The sequence below is a fragment of the Epinephelus moara genome, chromosome 3 (assembly GCF_006386435.1).
Source record: "Epinephelus moara isolate mb chromosome 3, YSFRI_EMoa_1.0, whole genome shotgun sequence".
Taxonomy (NCBI): Eukaryota; Metazoa; Chordata; class Actinopteri; order Perciformes; family Serranidae; genus Epinephelus; species Epinephelus moara.
Window position 1 is genome coordinate 575,544 of NC_065508.1, and position 13,670 is coordinate 589,213.

At 44.3% G+C, this 13,670-nt stretch overlaps 1 protein-coding gene across 2 annotated transcripts in view; it reads left to right on the plus strand.

The window, feature by feature from the left end:
* The window catches only part of apbb3 (amyloid beta (A4) precursor protein-binding, family B, member 3), a 20,346-nt gene extending 7,185 nt beyond the window's left edge, over positions 1-13,161 (plus strand). Inside the window, exons 2-12 of one of the 2 annotated variants that reach the window (XM_050037613.1) lie at positions 5,281-5,444; positions 5,683-5,741; positions 5,850-5,898; positions 6,400-6,549; positions 7,795-7,922; positions 9,433-9,547; positions 9,710-9,791; positions 9,866-9,949; positions 10,171-10,286; positions 10,365-10,544; positions 10,949-13,161. In XM_050037613.1, the coding sequence (XP_049893570.1) occupies positions 5,281-5,444; positions 5,683-5,741; positions 5,850-5,898; positions 6,400-6,549; positions 7,795-7,922; positions 9,433-9,547; positions 9,710-9,791; positions 9,866-9,949; positions 10,171-10,286; positions 10,365-10,544; positions 10,949-11,197 (1,376 nt within the window). In that variant the 3' untranslated portion in view covers positions 11,198-13,161. The remainder of the gene's footprint in view (positions 1-5,280; positions 5,445-5,682; positions 5,742-5,849; positions 5,899-6,399; positions 6,550-7,794; positions 7,923-9,432; positions 9,548-9,709; positions 9,792-9,865; positions 9,950-10,170; positions 10,287-10,364; positions 10,545-10,948) is intronic. The other variant, XM_050037624.1, reaches the window with a different exon arrangement.
* Positions 13,162-13,670: the final 509 nt, after the last annotated feature.

The following is a 13,670-nucleotide window of genomic DNA, read 5'->3' on the forward strand; positions in this document are numbered from 1 at the left end:
CTGTAGCCCTGCTGTTTATCAATACGTAGCTGTAGCTGTAGCCCTGCTGTTTATCAATACATAGCTGTGGCTGTAGCTGTAGCTCTGCTGTTTATCAATATGTAGCTGTAGCTGTAGCCCTGCTGTTTATCAATACGTAGCTGTAGCTGTAGCCCTGCTGTTTATCAATACATAGCTGTGGCTGTAGCTGTAGCTCTGCTGTTTATCAATATGTAGCTGTAGCTGTAGCCCTGCTGTTTATCAATACGTAGCTGTAGCTCTGCTGTTTATCAATACGTAGTTGTAGCTGTAGCTCTGCTGTTTATCAATACGTAGCTGTAGCTCTGCTGTTTATCAATACATAGCTGTAGCTGTCGCCCTGCTGTTTATCAATACGTAGCTGTAGCCCTGCTGTTTGTCAGTACATAACTGTAGCCCTGCTGTTTATCAATATGTAGCTGTAGCTGTAGCCCTGCTGTTTATCAATACGTAGCTGTAGCTGTAGCGCTGCTGTTTATAAATATGTAGCTGTAGCCCTGCTGTTTATCAATATGTAGCTGTACCCCTGCTGATTGTCAGTACATAGCTGTAGCCCTGCTGTTTATCAGTACGTAGCCGTAGCCCTGCTGTTTACCAATATGTAGCTGTAGCCCTGCTGTTTGTCAGTACGTAGCTGTAGCCCTGCTGTTTATCAATACGTAGCTGTAGCCCTGCTGTTTGTCAGTACGTAGCCGTAGCCCTGCTGTTTATCAGTACGTAGCCGTAGCTCTGCTGTTTATCAATATGTAGTTGTAGCCCTGCTGTTTGTCAGTACGTAGCTGTAGCCCTGATGTTTATCAATATGTAGCTGTAGCCCTGCTGTTTATCAATATGTAGTTGTAGCCCTGCTGTTTGTCAGTAGGTAGCTGTAGCCCTGATGTTTATCAATATGTAGCTGTAGCCCTGCTGTTTATCAGTGCGTAGTCGTAGCCCCGCTGTTTATCAATACGTAGCTGTAGCCCTGCTGTTTATCAATATGTAGCTGTAGCCCTGCTGTTTATCAATATGTAGCCGTAACCCTGCTGTTTATCAATATGTAGCCGTAACCCTGCTGTTTATCAATATGTAGCCGTAGCCCTGCTGTTTATCAGTACGTAGCCGTAGCCCTGCTGTTTATCAATACGTAGCCGTAGCCCCGCTGTTTATCAATACGTAGCCGTAGCCCCGCTGTTTATCAATACGTAGCCGTAACCCCGCTGTTTGTCAGTACGTAGCTGTAGCCCAGAGCAGAGAATCACTGATCCAAAATGATGGATCTTGAATTCTGGGAAATTTGTTGTGAAATCCAAATGGACTTGATCATTTTTTGATCAAACATATAAACACCTGACCTGCTGCATCAGACAGAGACCTGAGACCTGGGATAGGTCTATGTTTTGGATCTGACAAACCTGGGGCCTGTATCACGAAGCAGGATTAATGTCTCAGCGAGGTAACTTCAGGGTTAACCCTGGGGTTTCGGTCTCACAAAGCCGGTTCAGTTCTTATCGGGGTAGATCACCATGGTAACTTACTCTGAACGGCTATCCTGCTCCGGAGCAGGGTAAGTTTAGGGTTGAATCTGATCCTATAAAAAGCACCACCCACTGGCCAATCAGCTGTTGGGAAAAAAATGACTCCGCTGACAGAAATGCAGCCCAGTCATGACGGGAAGTTTAATTCATTTGATTGATTTTGATTTGAAAGTTTATTTTGAACATTAAAAAAGAAAAGAAAGCAACAACAACAGACAATGAAAAGATTGTTCAAAAAGGAGTGGAAAGAAGTGGAACTTTCATCCCACCCCTTCATAAGAAAGAAACTGATCATTTGCGGACACTTAATAGCACCATTAATTAGTGCCAACATTTTGTTTTGTTGGAGGAAATGATCCCTGTTAAAGATAATGGGCCTAATTGACAGCTTTGCTGCTGGAAATGTGGAAAGTAGCCTATCATGTCTACACTTCATGGTGTTTGAGGGATTTTCCTTTTTGTTTTTTAAAGAGGGAGACTAGGTATATTTTTGCGCAGCTGTTAATTTCTAACACAGCTCAATATCAGGATGATTTTATTCAGACTATCAATTTGGTGTTGATATGATTTAATTGTGGCGTCAGCTTTAAGCTTTATTGTAGCATATATAACGTTATGACAAAGAAGACCAATTTATCAGACGCAATGATGTTAGACGATAATTGTAATACACGCAATTCATCTGCGCAGCATTGATTTCATGGGATTCAAGGGTGTGATCAGTGTCAGATGTACAGGTACAGGTACTGTAGCTACTTGAACCAGTGATGAGTAATTTAACCTACACATCATTTTATTTGCTACCTTGTTTTGTCTTGATTTTTCCCTCTCTCCTCCTCTATTCCTTCTTTCCTCACCCGTTTTTTTTTCTTCTCTATTATGTGATTTCATTGATGTTTTGACAGGGGAATTTCTTTGATAAGCTTTTAGTGGCTTCTAACCTCTCCGGCACTTTTCTTTTTTTAATCTTGTAAATGTTATACTGTCTGTTTTTAACATTATGTGCAAATAAACTAATCTAAACTAAAACTAAACATTATTCATCCCGTTATGCGTTGCCACGCATGTTTCCTCCTCCTGCAGCTGTTGGCCTTTTCTCTAATGTTGCTTTTCTCCTCCTCATATTTTAGTAGAATTAATCTCTGATCCTCACGAGAAATACTTTTTTTATCCTCACATACGGCGCTCTGTGAGGGCGCTCTGTGACGCTGCGCTTCTCTCATGATTGTGATTGGTCCGCTGTGTGCGCGTTCACGGCTCTTGATAAAGCAACCCTGGGCTGAGTTACCGAGTTGATATCCAGCGTCGTGATACCGATTATCCTGATTGCCATTGTTAGGGTTAGTCAACCCAGGAAAGGTTGATCTCGCTTCGTGATACAGGCCCCTGGTAGTTAAAAGTTGTTTATTTGTTTGTTTATTTGTTGTAATGCAGCGGCTGAGACACCGTCAGTAAACTTCCTGTGTTTACCGTAAATGTTTCCTGTTTGTTCTCCAGCAGCTGAACAGAACTGTCTGTCAGGAGTTCGTACAGTGTGGAAATAAAAATGATTTCAGCTGCGAGTTTCCTCCTCTAGTCGAGTCAACGAGTCGCTGTATTGACCACTACCCCCCCCAATACATTCATCATATTGCCGTCTCTCAGTCAGCTGACTCAGCGCTTCACGTCTCTGAGGGTCATTAATTATTCAGGTCCTCTACAGTTTCCTGTCCTCTTCCTGTCTGACCTCTGGACAATCTGAACACTCTGTACTGGACATGTCTGCTCCACACCACTGCTCCTACCTGTCCCCAACATCTGTCCCTAACATCTGTCCCCAACATCTGTCCCTAACATCTGTCCCTAACATTTGTCCCTAACATTTGTCCCCAACATCTGTCCCTAACATCTGTCCCCAACATCTGTCTCTAACATATGTTCCCAACATCTGTCTCTAACATCTGTTCCTTACATATGTTCCCAACATCTGTCCCCAACATCTGTCCCTAATATCTGTCCCTAACATCTGTCTCTAACATCTGTCCCTAACATATGTTCCCAACATCTGTCTCTAACATCTTTCCCTAACATATGTTCCCAACATCTGTCTCTAACATCTGTCCCCAACATATGTTCCCAACATCTGTCCCCAACATCTGTCCCTAACATTTGTCCCCAACATCTGTCCCCAACATCTGTCCCCAACATTTGTCCCTAACATCTGTCCCCAACATTTGTCCCCAACATTTGTCCCTAATATCTGTCCCTAACATCTGTCCCTAACATATGTTCCCAACATCTGTCTCTAACATCTGTCCCTAACATATGTTCCCAACATCTGTCCCTAACATATGTTCCCAACATCTGTCCCCAACATCTGTCCCTAACATCTGTCCCCAACATCTGTCCCTAACAGCTCCTTACACTCCAGCACACAGTCCACCACCGACTGGACGTCCTGTTTCTCCATGGTCTCATCATGTCTCCGTGAGGACGCTGTAGAACAGGGTCAAAAACTCATATGATCCAAATCAACACACACTTCATGTCGTCTTTTACACCTGACGTCCACACTGTCCTTTTGTCATGTGCACTAACCAACCTGCCTCACAGACCCACACCTGGTGTAAATAATGTGTGTGTTCTGACACCAGTGGCAGCTGCTGGTCTTTCAAACAGGGGAAGCTCACTTTTACATCAAGTTTACATCATAAACTGTGTCATGTTGTAGTGAGGCAGTAACTTATAAAAGGAACATTTAATTGAAGCCATTTTCCAACCACACTCATGCCATAGAACCACAGCAACACACAGCTCAGAGATGTTCACATGGGTTCAAACACCCTAACCCTTGTTTACAGTGTGTGTTGTGTGTGAACTGTACAAACGGTGACAATGAGCTATATGCCTTATGGAAATCAGGAACTCCAGACGGCACTCTGTCAGTAGACTCCACTCACAAATATCCGCATGGGACTGAGCTCGAAATGTGACGATGCCGGTGTGTATTTCCAAAGCGATGTCAATCACAAAGGGGTTCAGCCTTTTAGACAGTTCCTCCAATCATCATGCAGACACCGAGTGTCCTCTCCTGCCTACTGCACCATTAGTTCCCAGGGAAGCTGAGCCTCCCTGGAAGTGACGATCTTGTCGCATTTATCCAATGAGCGTCTCGCTTTGCTGCATGAAAAGAACCTACTCAGCGCTGTCTCATAGGAATGCTCCACGTCCACCGTGCTGACACCAGAATGTATGACAGGGAGGTCGCGTTTGAAAACTGGTGACAAACAGCTGACGTTTGAACATCATAGTCATGATGAAACGCATCCTAGCGCACGTCTAATGCAATGTAAATTCTTATTTTAATGTAAATTCAATAGTGCATATTTGACCATTTCTTCTATGAAAGTTTAGGGGAAGTTGAGCCTCCCTTGTTGTGTCAGAGCAATCGGCCCTGATGGACACATAAATAAAGTCAGTAGAAACAGAAGCTCAGTAGAGTCCACTGATACACACTGATACACACTGATCAACAAACACACACACACACACACACACACACACACACACACACACACACACACACACACACACACACACACACACTGTGTGTGAACCTAAACACCATCAGAACCTGTCGGACTCATTACATCAACACAGAAATGTTTACTACAGATAAATACATGCTTCAGTAGCTCTGATACTGTGTGTGTGTGTGTGTGTGTGTGTGTGTGTGTGTGTGTGTCTGTGTGTGTGTGTGTGTATGCAGACAACATCTGGACAGACCAGAACCTGCTGCTGGACCCAGACCTCCCCTCCGGCTGGAGAACCATCAAAGACTCTACAGGAACTTATTACTGGCACGTTCCCACCGGCGCCACCCAGTGGCAACACCCTCGCCTCAGTGGGACGCCACAGCTGCTCGAAACACAGGTTACTACCTCAATAACTCACGTGGTTAGTTCAGTTTAACCAGTTAGAAGTGTCCAACAAACAACTTAACCTTATTAATTTAAATGGACCTCGTTAGTCCAAATTATTGTGCTTAATATAACTTAACTCAGTTAGTCAAAATGAACCCGGTGAGTTTAATTTAACCTGGTGAGTTTAATTTAACCTGGTTCAGATGAGCAAGTTTGTCTGATGTGTTGTCTGTGGTGTTGTGTCTCAGCAGGAGGAGGCTGAACAGCAGAGCTCCACCACAGAGACCAGTGAACCACCTGAGCCCAGGTAACACACAGACACACACAGAGACACACAGAGACACACACACACACACACACACACACACACACACACAGATAATATAAATTTCTAAATATGAAATATTTCTTTCAGGTCTTCATGGCATGAAGATTATCTCACTAACCAAGACCCCAACACCAAGGTAACACGACAACAACAACAACAACATCAACAACAACAATTATCATATGACCTGTCTCTTCTTGTCTCAGTGAGACACATTTGGTTTTTCTGCTTCATTAAAGTATGTTTTAGATTCAGAACCTTCTCATGAACGTCCTCATTCCTGTGCTGCGTTCACTCACGCTATCCTGATGGTGATGTCACAGGAAGCTGATGATGACATCATGACTGACAGGAGCAGTGTTGACATGAACCAGAGTGAAAACTGACTTCCTGTCAGTCGGCTCTAATCTGCTCTAATCTCTCCTGCTCTGTGTCGACCGCTCTCTACCACACTTTTCATTAAGCTGACTTAATCTCTCTCTCTCTCTCTCTCTCTCTCTCTCTCTCTCTCTCTCTCTCTCTCTGTCCATCCATCTGTTTGTGCCCTGGTTTCCCTGTTTTTCACCCAACGACTCACTGACCGCTTAATCTCATCGTCTGACTCTGTCTGTCCTCTCCCTGTGTGTCTGTCTGTCAGTGTTTTGCAGTGCGCTCTCTGGGCTGGCTGGAGGTGGAGGAGGAGGACCTGTCTCCCGGACGCAGCAGTCTGGCTGTCAGTAACGTCATCCAGCAGCTGTCTCACTGCAGCAGCCCCGAGCAGAGGGACAGACAGGGGGCCTGGGGGGAGGTGAGACACCTGCTGAACCTTCACCTGTCCATCTACGTCCGTCTGTCTGTCTGTCTGTTTCAATCACAAACTGACCCAGAATATGAAAGTAAACCACGATGTGAATTAAACCTGTTCAGACGTATGACCCTGACTCAGGATCAGCTGAACTCTGTAAACCATTAATGAAAACAGTGATCTGTAAACTTGTCAGACTCATATACAGTTAAATACAGCACAGAGATATTAAATGTTCAAACTCGTTCATTTTCTGTAAACGCTTATCCTGTTTGGGGTCGGAGCACCTGGAGGAAACACACGCTGACACGGGGAGAACATGTCGGAGCACCTGGAGGAAACCCACGCTGACACAGGGAAAACATGTCAGAGCACCTGGAGGAAACCCACGCTGACACAGGGAGAACATGTGGGAGTCTTGTTAATCGCTGTTACCCTTCAGCTTCTTTATTTAGAAGATAAAAACTTTTATCTATCTATGATGTGAACAAATACCAGATTTGTGTATTTATGTATACATTCAAACATTTAACTCAGGACTTACCAAGTGTTTTTCCATTTTTTTCATTTTTTCTTCTGATATTCACTCATCCTCCATGAGACAGTCCAATGACATCCATCACCCTTTCTGTCAGACTTCCCTTTCTCAATTCTCACTGAGTTATAGAGGACCATCTCTCTGGAACAACCTGTCACCATCTCTTAAAGCATCATCTTCACTGGCAATCTTCAAAAATCAAATGAAAAAGTATTTAATTAATCAACTTTAATGTGGAATTATTTATTTATTATTATTTTCCTTGCTTGGATTCTCCTTGTTTTTGGTCTGACTAATTCTTAGTTGTTTGTTCATCGTCAAACACGTAATCTTATATTGATTTTGTTCATTTTATTTACTACCTGTCATGTTTTGTCTTGATTTCCTCCTCTTTCTTCTGCTTCTGCTTTCCTTCTCCCCCTTTTTTTTTCTTTTTTTTGATCTGTCTTGTTTATTTCTTATCCTTATTGTATGATTTAATTGAGGGGAGGTTCTTTGATAAGCCTTTAGTGGCTTCTAACCTCTCCGGCACATTTCCTTTTTAATCTTGTAAATTTTATACTGTCTGTTTTTAACATTATGAGCAAATAAAACTAAACTAACTAACAAACTAACAAACTAACTAAATATCTCTGAACTGTGTTCAGTTTTCATTTATGTTTTACACAGCAGGGTGGTATAATGCTTTCTGTCTGTCTGTCTGTCTGCAGGGTCGGGAGATGATGCTGGTTCTGAAAAAAGACACTCTGACCCTGTTGGACCCTTTAGACCACACCCCTCTGCACTGTCAGCCAATCATCAACATCCGTGTGTGGGGGGTGGGCTGCAACAATGGCAGGTGAGCCAATTGGAGTCAAGGTCACTTCTCTACACCTGTTCAATAAACTACACGTAGATAAGACAGAGGTGGGCAGATTTTATCTTCTGAGGATGGTGAAGGCGTGACCCGCCCTTTGCCTCTGATTGGCTAACACTCGTTGGTTAACCAGGTTGAATGAGACTGGTTAGAGTTAGTATAAGAATATCAGAGGCAGAATAATTCACAGTAAGGCGGGTCATTCCTTCACTGTCCCACCCAAAAAAATATACCAGAGGAGAGCTGGTCGAGAGAGCTAGGCTAACACTTCCCCTTGCTTCCAGTCATTATGCTAAGCTAGGCTAACACTTCCCCTTGCTTCCAGTCATTATGCTAAGCTAGGCTAACACTTCCCCCTGCTTCCAGTCTCTATGCTAAGCTAGGCTAACACTTCCCCCTGCCTCCAGTCTCTATGTTAAGCTAGGCTAACACTTCCCCCTGCGTCCAGTCTCTATGCTTAGCTAGGCTACCACTGCCCCTTGCTTCCAATCATTATGCTAAGCTAGGCTAACATTCCCCCCTTCTTCCAGTGTCTACGTTAATCTAGGCTAACACTTCCTCCTGCTTCCAGTCATTATGCTAAGCTAACCTAACACTTTTCCCTTCCTCCAGTCAATATGTTAAGCTAGGCTAACACTTCCCCCTGCTTCCAGTCATTATGCTAAGCTAGGCTAACACTTCCCCCTACTTCCAGTCATTATGCTTAGCTAGGCTAACACTTCCCCCTGCTTCCAGTCTCTATGATTAGCTAGGCTAACACTTCCCCCTGCTTCCAGTCATTATGCTAAGCTAGGCTAACACTTCCCCCTGCTTCCAGTCTCTATGCTAAGCTAGGTTAACACTTCCCCCTGCTTCCAGTCTCTATGCTAAGCTAGGCTAACACTCCCCCCTGCTTCCAGCCTCTATGCTAAGCTAGGTTAACACTTCCCCCTGTTTCCAGTCATTATGCTAAGCTAGGTTAACACTTCCCCCTACTTCCAGTCTCCATGCTAAGCTAGGCTAACACTGCCTCCTGCTCTCAGTTTTTATACTAAGCTAGGCTAACACTTCCTCCTGCTTCCAGTCCTTATACTAAGCTAGGCTAACACTGCCCCTTGATTCCAGTCATTATGCTAAGCTAGGCTAACACTTCGTCCTGCTTCCAGTCTTTATGCTATGCTAGGCTAACAGCACACTCACAGTTTGTTTCTGCATGCTCAGGTGTTAAAATCAAACCCACCTTTCAGTTTGTTTACCTGTCAGTTTGCGCTAACCCTGTCACTCTCTCTGTTTCTTTAACACGCCCCGCCCCCCACCCCTCCACCTGGGCAGGGACAGGTAAACCTCTCTACCTTTACCTCTTCACATAAAGCTGCACCTCACAGCCTCCGATATATGTCAGGGTCATTTATTGATTCACCTGCTGATCACATGATTGTCGGTCCATCAGCTGATCGGTCACAACATCATGACACTGTGTGTATGTGTGTGTGTGCGTATGTGGTGCGTTCAGGGACTTTGCGTTTGTGGCGGGCGATAAGGACAGCTGTGTGCTGAAGTGTCACGTGTTTCGCTGCAACGCTCCGGCCAAAGCCATCGCCACAGCGCTGCATGAGATGTGCTCCAAGGTCAGTCGTTAACGTCACCTGAACGACAGGTGACACTCTCAGGTGTGAAGCTCGGCATCTTAGCTTAGCATGTTAGCTAGCATGCTAGCATTAGCTACTTAGCAGTAAAGACAAAGGGAATGTTCTTCTGCAGGTGAACGTGATGGTTTAATTTCTCCGTAGATGATGTCAGAAAAGACGTTGATGCGGCCGTCCCGCTCCCTGACCATGGAGAGCATCTCACCTGAAGACCTGCCCAGACAAGGTGACTCACCTGTTCTCTGACGTCACCTGCTGTTCTCTGATTGGCTGTCTGCTGATAGTTTGTTGTTGTTTCAGTGGAGTTTCTGGAGGCCGTGCGACAGCAGGTCCAAAAGTTTGAGGTCCAGTACATCGGTAACCTGCCAGTGTCCAGAGCGATGGGTACGACACAAACACACCTGAACACACCCGAACATGCCTGAACATGCCTGAACATGCCTGAACACGACATCCAGCTCTGTGATTGGTTCAGTCAGTGTAAACAAACTGATAATGATCCTGTAAAAAGGGATGTTATTATGTACCGACTAATTACGTGCTAATTAAGTCATAAAACACACCTGGTGGTTACCGTGGTGACCAGGAGTCTGGTTATGATGCAGGTATGGAGGTGTTGAACAGAGCGATAGAGAGCATCATGAACTCCACAGACAGAGACGAGTGGGAGCCAGCGGTGATCCACGTCACTGACAACATCCTGTCTCTGTGGAGGGGAGAGGTACCGCCATCACTACATAATCTGTTAACCCACTAGGTGACAGGTCAGCTGACCCTCTCTCTCATTGGTTCTTGACAGGAAGGGGAGGAGCCTCTCTGGGAGTGTCAGGTACGTTTCCTCACCTTTCTGGGCGTCGGCCATGACAGCCACACCTTCGCTGTGATTGTTGATGGCGGCACGCAACAATTTGAATGTCACGTATTCTGGTGTGAACCGGACGCAGGGATCCTGTCTGAGGCTGTCCAGGCCGCATGTATGGTGAGTACACACCTGAACAGCTACACCCTCATTTAGACCTTAAAAACTTCAGGTCTTTCATACCTTATGGGGACCTTACAACACACGAACACTCCAGGTCATTCATACCTTTCGGGGACCTTACAACACATGAACACTCCAGGTCATTCATACCTTACGGGGACCTTACAACACACGAACACTCCAGGTCATTCATACCTTACGGGGACCTTACAACACACGAACACTACAGGTCATTCATACCTTACGGGGACCTGACAACACACGAACACTACAGGTCATTCATACCTTACGGGGACCTTACAACACACGGACAGATTCAGTTCCACAGACTCTGGTGTTCTTCTGCCCCCTGGTGGTCGACGCACACTTAACACTGACTTCAGTTCCTTCCTGTCCATCAGGTTCAGTATCAGAAGTGTCTGGTGGCTCAGACTCCTCCCCCGAGGTCCAAGTCATGGCGTGCGGCCCCGTCAAAAGTCAAACGGGCCAACTCCATGGATGCCTTCCCTCCTCTCGCCTCCCGTCTCCATGGCAGCAGCAGCGGCAACATGATGATGCCGCGGATAACCAAGGGCAACGGCAACAGCAGCGTGAGGAAGGGGATGCTAGCGTTCTTCGAAACTTTTCGTAAACAGGCCACTACCTCCTAATGACGGGGGCGGGGCCACCAGAGACACATGTCAGCAGAGTTTGCTGATTCTCCAGGACTAAAAATGAGTTCGCCAAGACCTCGGAGGTGTCTCCACACCAACACGTGTACGTGTGTGTCTGGTGGTCCGACCGGCCGATTGTGCCGCCTTCACCACCACCAGCGACATCCCGGAGACCACCGTCGCCTTCTGTTTATCGGACCAGAAATACACCTGTTTGAACTCTCACCTGTCGTTGGCTAGCTTAGCATAGCGACCATGTTGCTAGGTGTTTGACTGCAGATTGAATGAATGGATTGAAGGTTTTAGGATGCTAACATGATGCTAACATAATGCTAACGTGATGCTAACGTGATGCTTAAGTGGGTTTTCTGTGTTAGCGGACCTGACAGGACCGGGAACGATCAACACATACCAGACCTACAAACACGAGCGGATCCAGATTAGAGACAACGTCCATCAACGTCTCATCACTTCCTGTGTTTCCTGTCCGTAGAATCATGATACAATAAAACTCAGGACGATTGGGTCGTAAATAAAGACAAACACCGGGAATTCTGGGAAACGGTGATCTGAATCAGCTGAATGAAACCACACCGTCATACTTTACCAATGTTTCACCATCATGTGACAAAGATTTCGGGAGGATTCATGTCTGAAACTCTGAGCCCTGATTTACCCTTAAACTTCCCCTTAATCAGACTGACACTGAGATAAGGAGAAAAGCCTCCTGTGTGTACTCGCTTCAAGCTTTAGTGAAATATCTAGGAGTCGGTTTTTAGAGCCGCAGTAAGTGTTTCTGAAATACTGACGTCATGTTGATCCACTTACCTGTTGTTTCTTTTATCTTCATGTCACATGGGATGGCAGGTAAGAAGTTACCATGGTAACAGTCGTTCACAAGTTTCTATGGAGGAGAGAAATCAACAAGTTTATTTCTACAGAACGTTTCAGTACAAACAGAGTGTCGGCATCACTGTCGAGGAAACACATCACAGAAAACCTGGGAATAAGCTCTGACAAAAACAATCGTAATAATTTCAGTTAAAGTTGAAATAATTTAAGATAAAATAATAATTAAAGAAAAAAAAAATCATAATTAAAGACAAAGTCAGGACAGCGTCAAAGTCAGCAAAAAAATATCTTGGCAATAAAGGAAGATTGGGGGCAGAAGTCATAATGTTTTGAGATTAAAATAATAATATTAGGAGGGAAACGTAATAAAAATAAAAATAAACAAAAAAAAAGTTGAAATATTTCAATAAACTCATAATTGGAGGAAAAAAATTCTACATGTATTTTTAATAAAATTATTACTTTTTCTTGAGCGGCCTGATGCTCGTTGAATATTACAATAATTTGACTATTTGCTTGTAAAGTTGAGTTTTTCCCTTGAGATGTTTTTCCTGACATGTCCTGACACTCTGTGACACTAAAGTATTTAGATACCTCATACATATATGAAATATGATGCAGAAGAAAAAAAAACATTTTAAAAAGATCTGACGACGGAGTCGAGCATGTGTTTGACTGGTGCATACAAAGTTCTGTTTTTCTAAGCCGCTCTTGAACGCCTCCTGAGCCGCTCAGTGAACTCACCACAGACAAAGCTTTGACCTGCAGTTTGCATGTCAAGCACAATGACAGCATGGAGGGTCATTAAACATATCCTGAATGATTTGCTGACGTCACCAGACGTGTCAGCATGTCGCTGAATGTACAGACGGACATGTTGAGGAATATATAACAGTACATATATAACGGCTGCCTCCTGATTGGCTGAAGCACCTGTAGATAGAAGCTGTAGTGTGTTTAATGTCAGTAGGAAATTTCAGCGAGAGGTTTGTCCAACTGTCCCTGAAGTCTCAGAGAAACAGCTGTTTTCTGTCTTCATGTCTGTTGATGTGAAATTCTTTGGCACAAAATAAATCAATGATGTCATGTAAAAATGAAACAGAAATAAACTGATGAACCGACTCGTCTCTGCAACACTTTGTTCTTTAGTTTAAAGTTCATGTCTCAGTTTGTTTCTTTTTTCTTTTTTTAAAAAATGTATTAGTGAAATTACATGACAAAAACAGTGACATGACATGGTGAACACATAAACAGACATGATGGGGGGAACATACATAACTACAGACAATAACATAGAACGAAACAAGAAATGAAAATGTAGTTGTTAAAGAGGCAACAGACAGCATCTTGTCCTAAATATATCATGATTTAAATAATGTGGGTTGCACAGGGTAGTGTCCACAGTAAAATCAGACTATCACTGTTTACATAGGTTACTCAGTGGAATTGCAATCTTTGCAATAAGCTTCTGCCACCGGTGCCGAAATTTCGCTGAAAAAATCTGCTTTACGGCAGGAAACGCGTCATGTATTGTGAAACTGGTCGGTCAGCCAATCAGGGACTGGAGCTGGTCCTTATGAGGAGTTGGGCATGAGATAGTTGAGTCACGAGCACAATG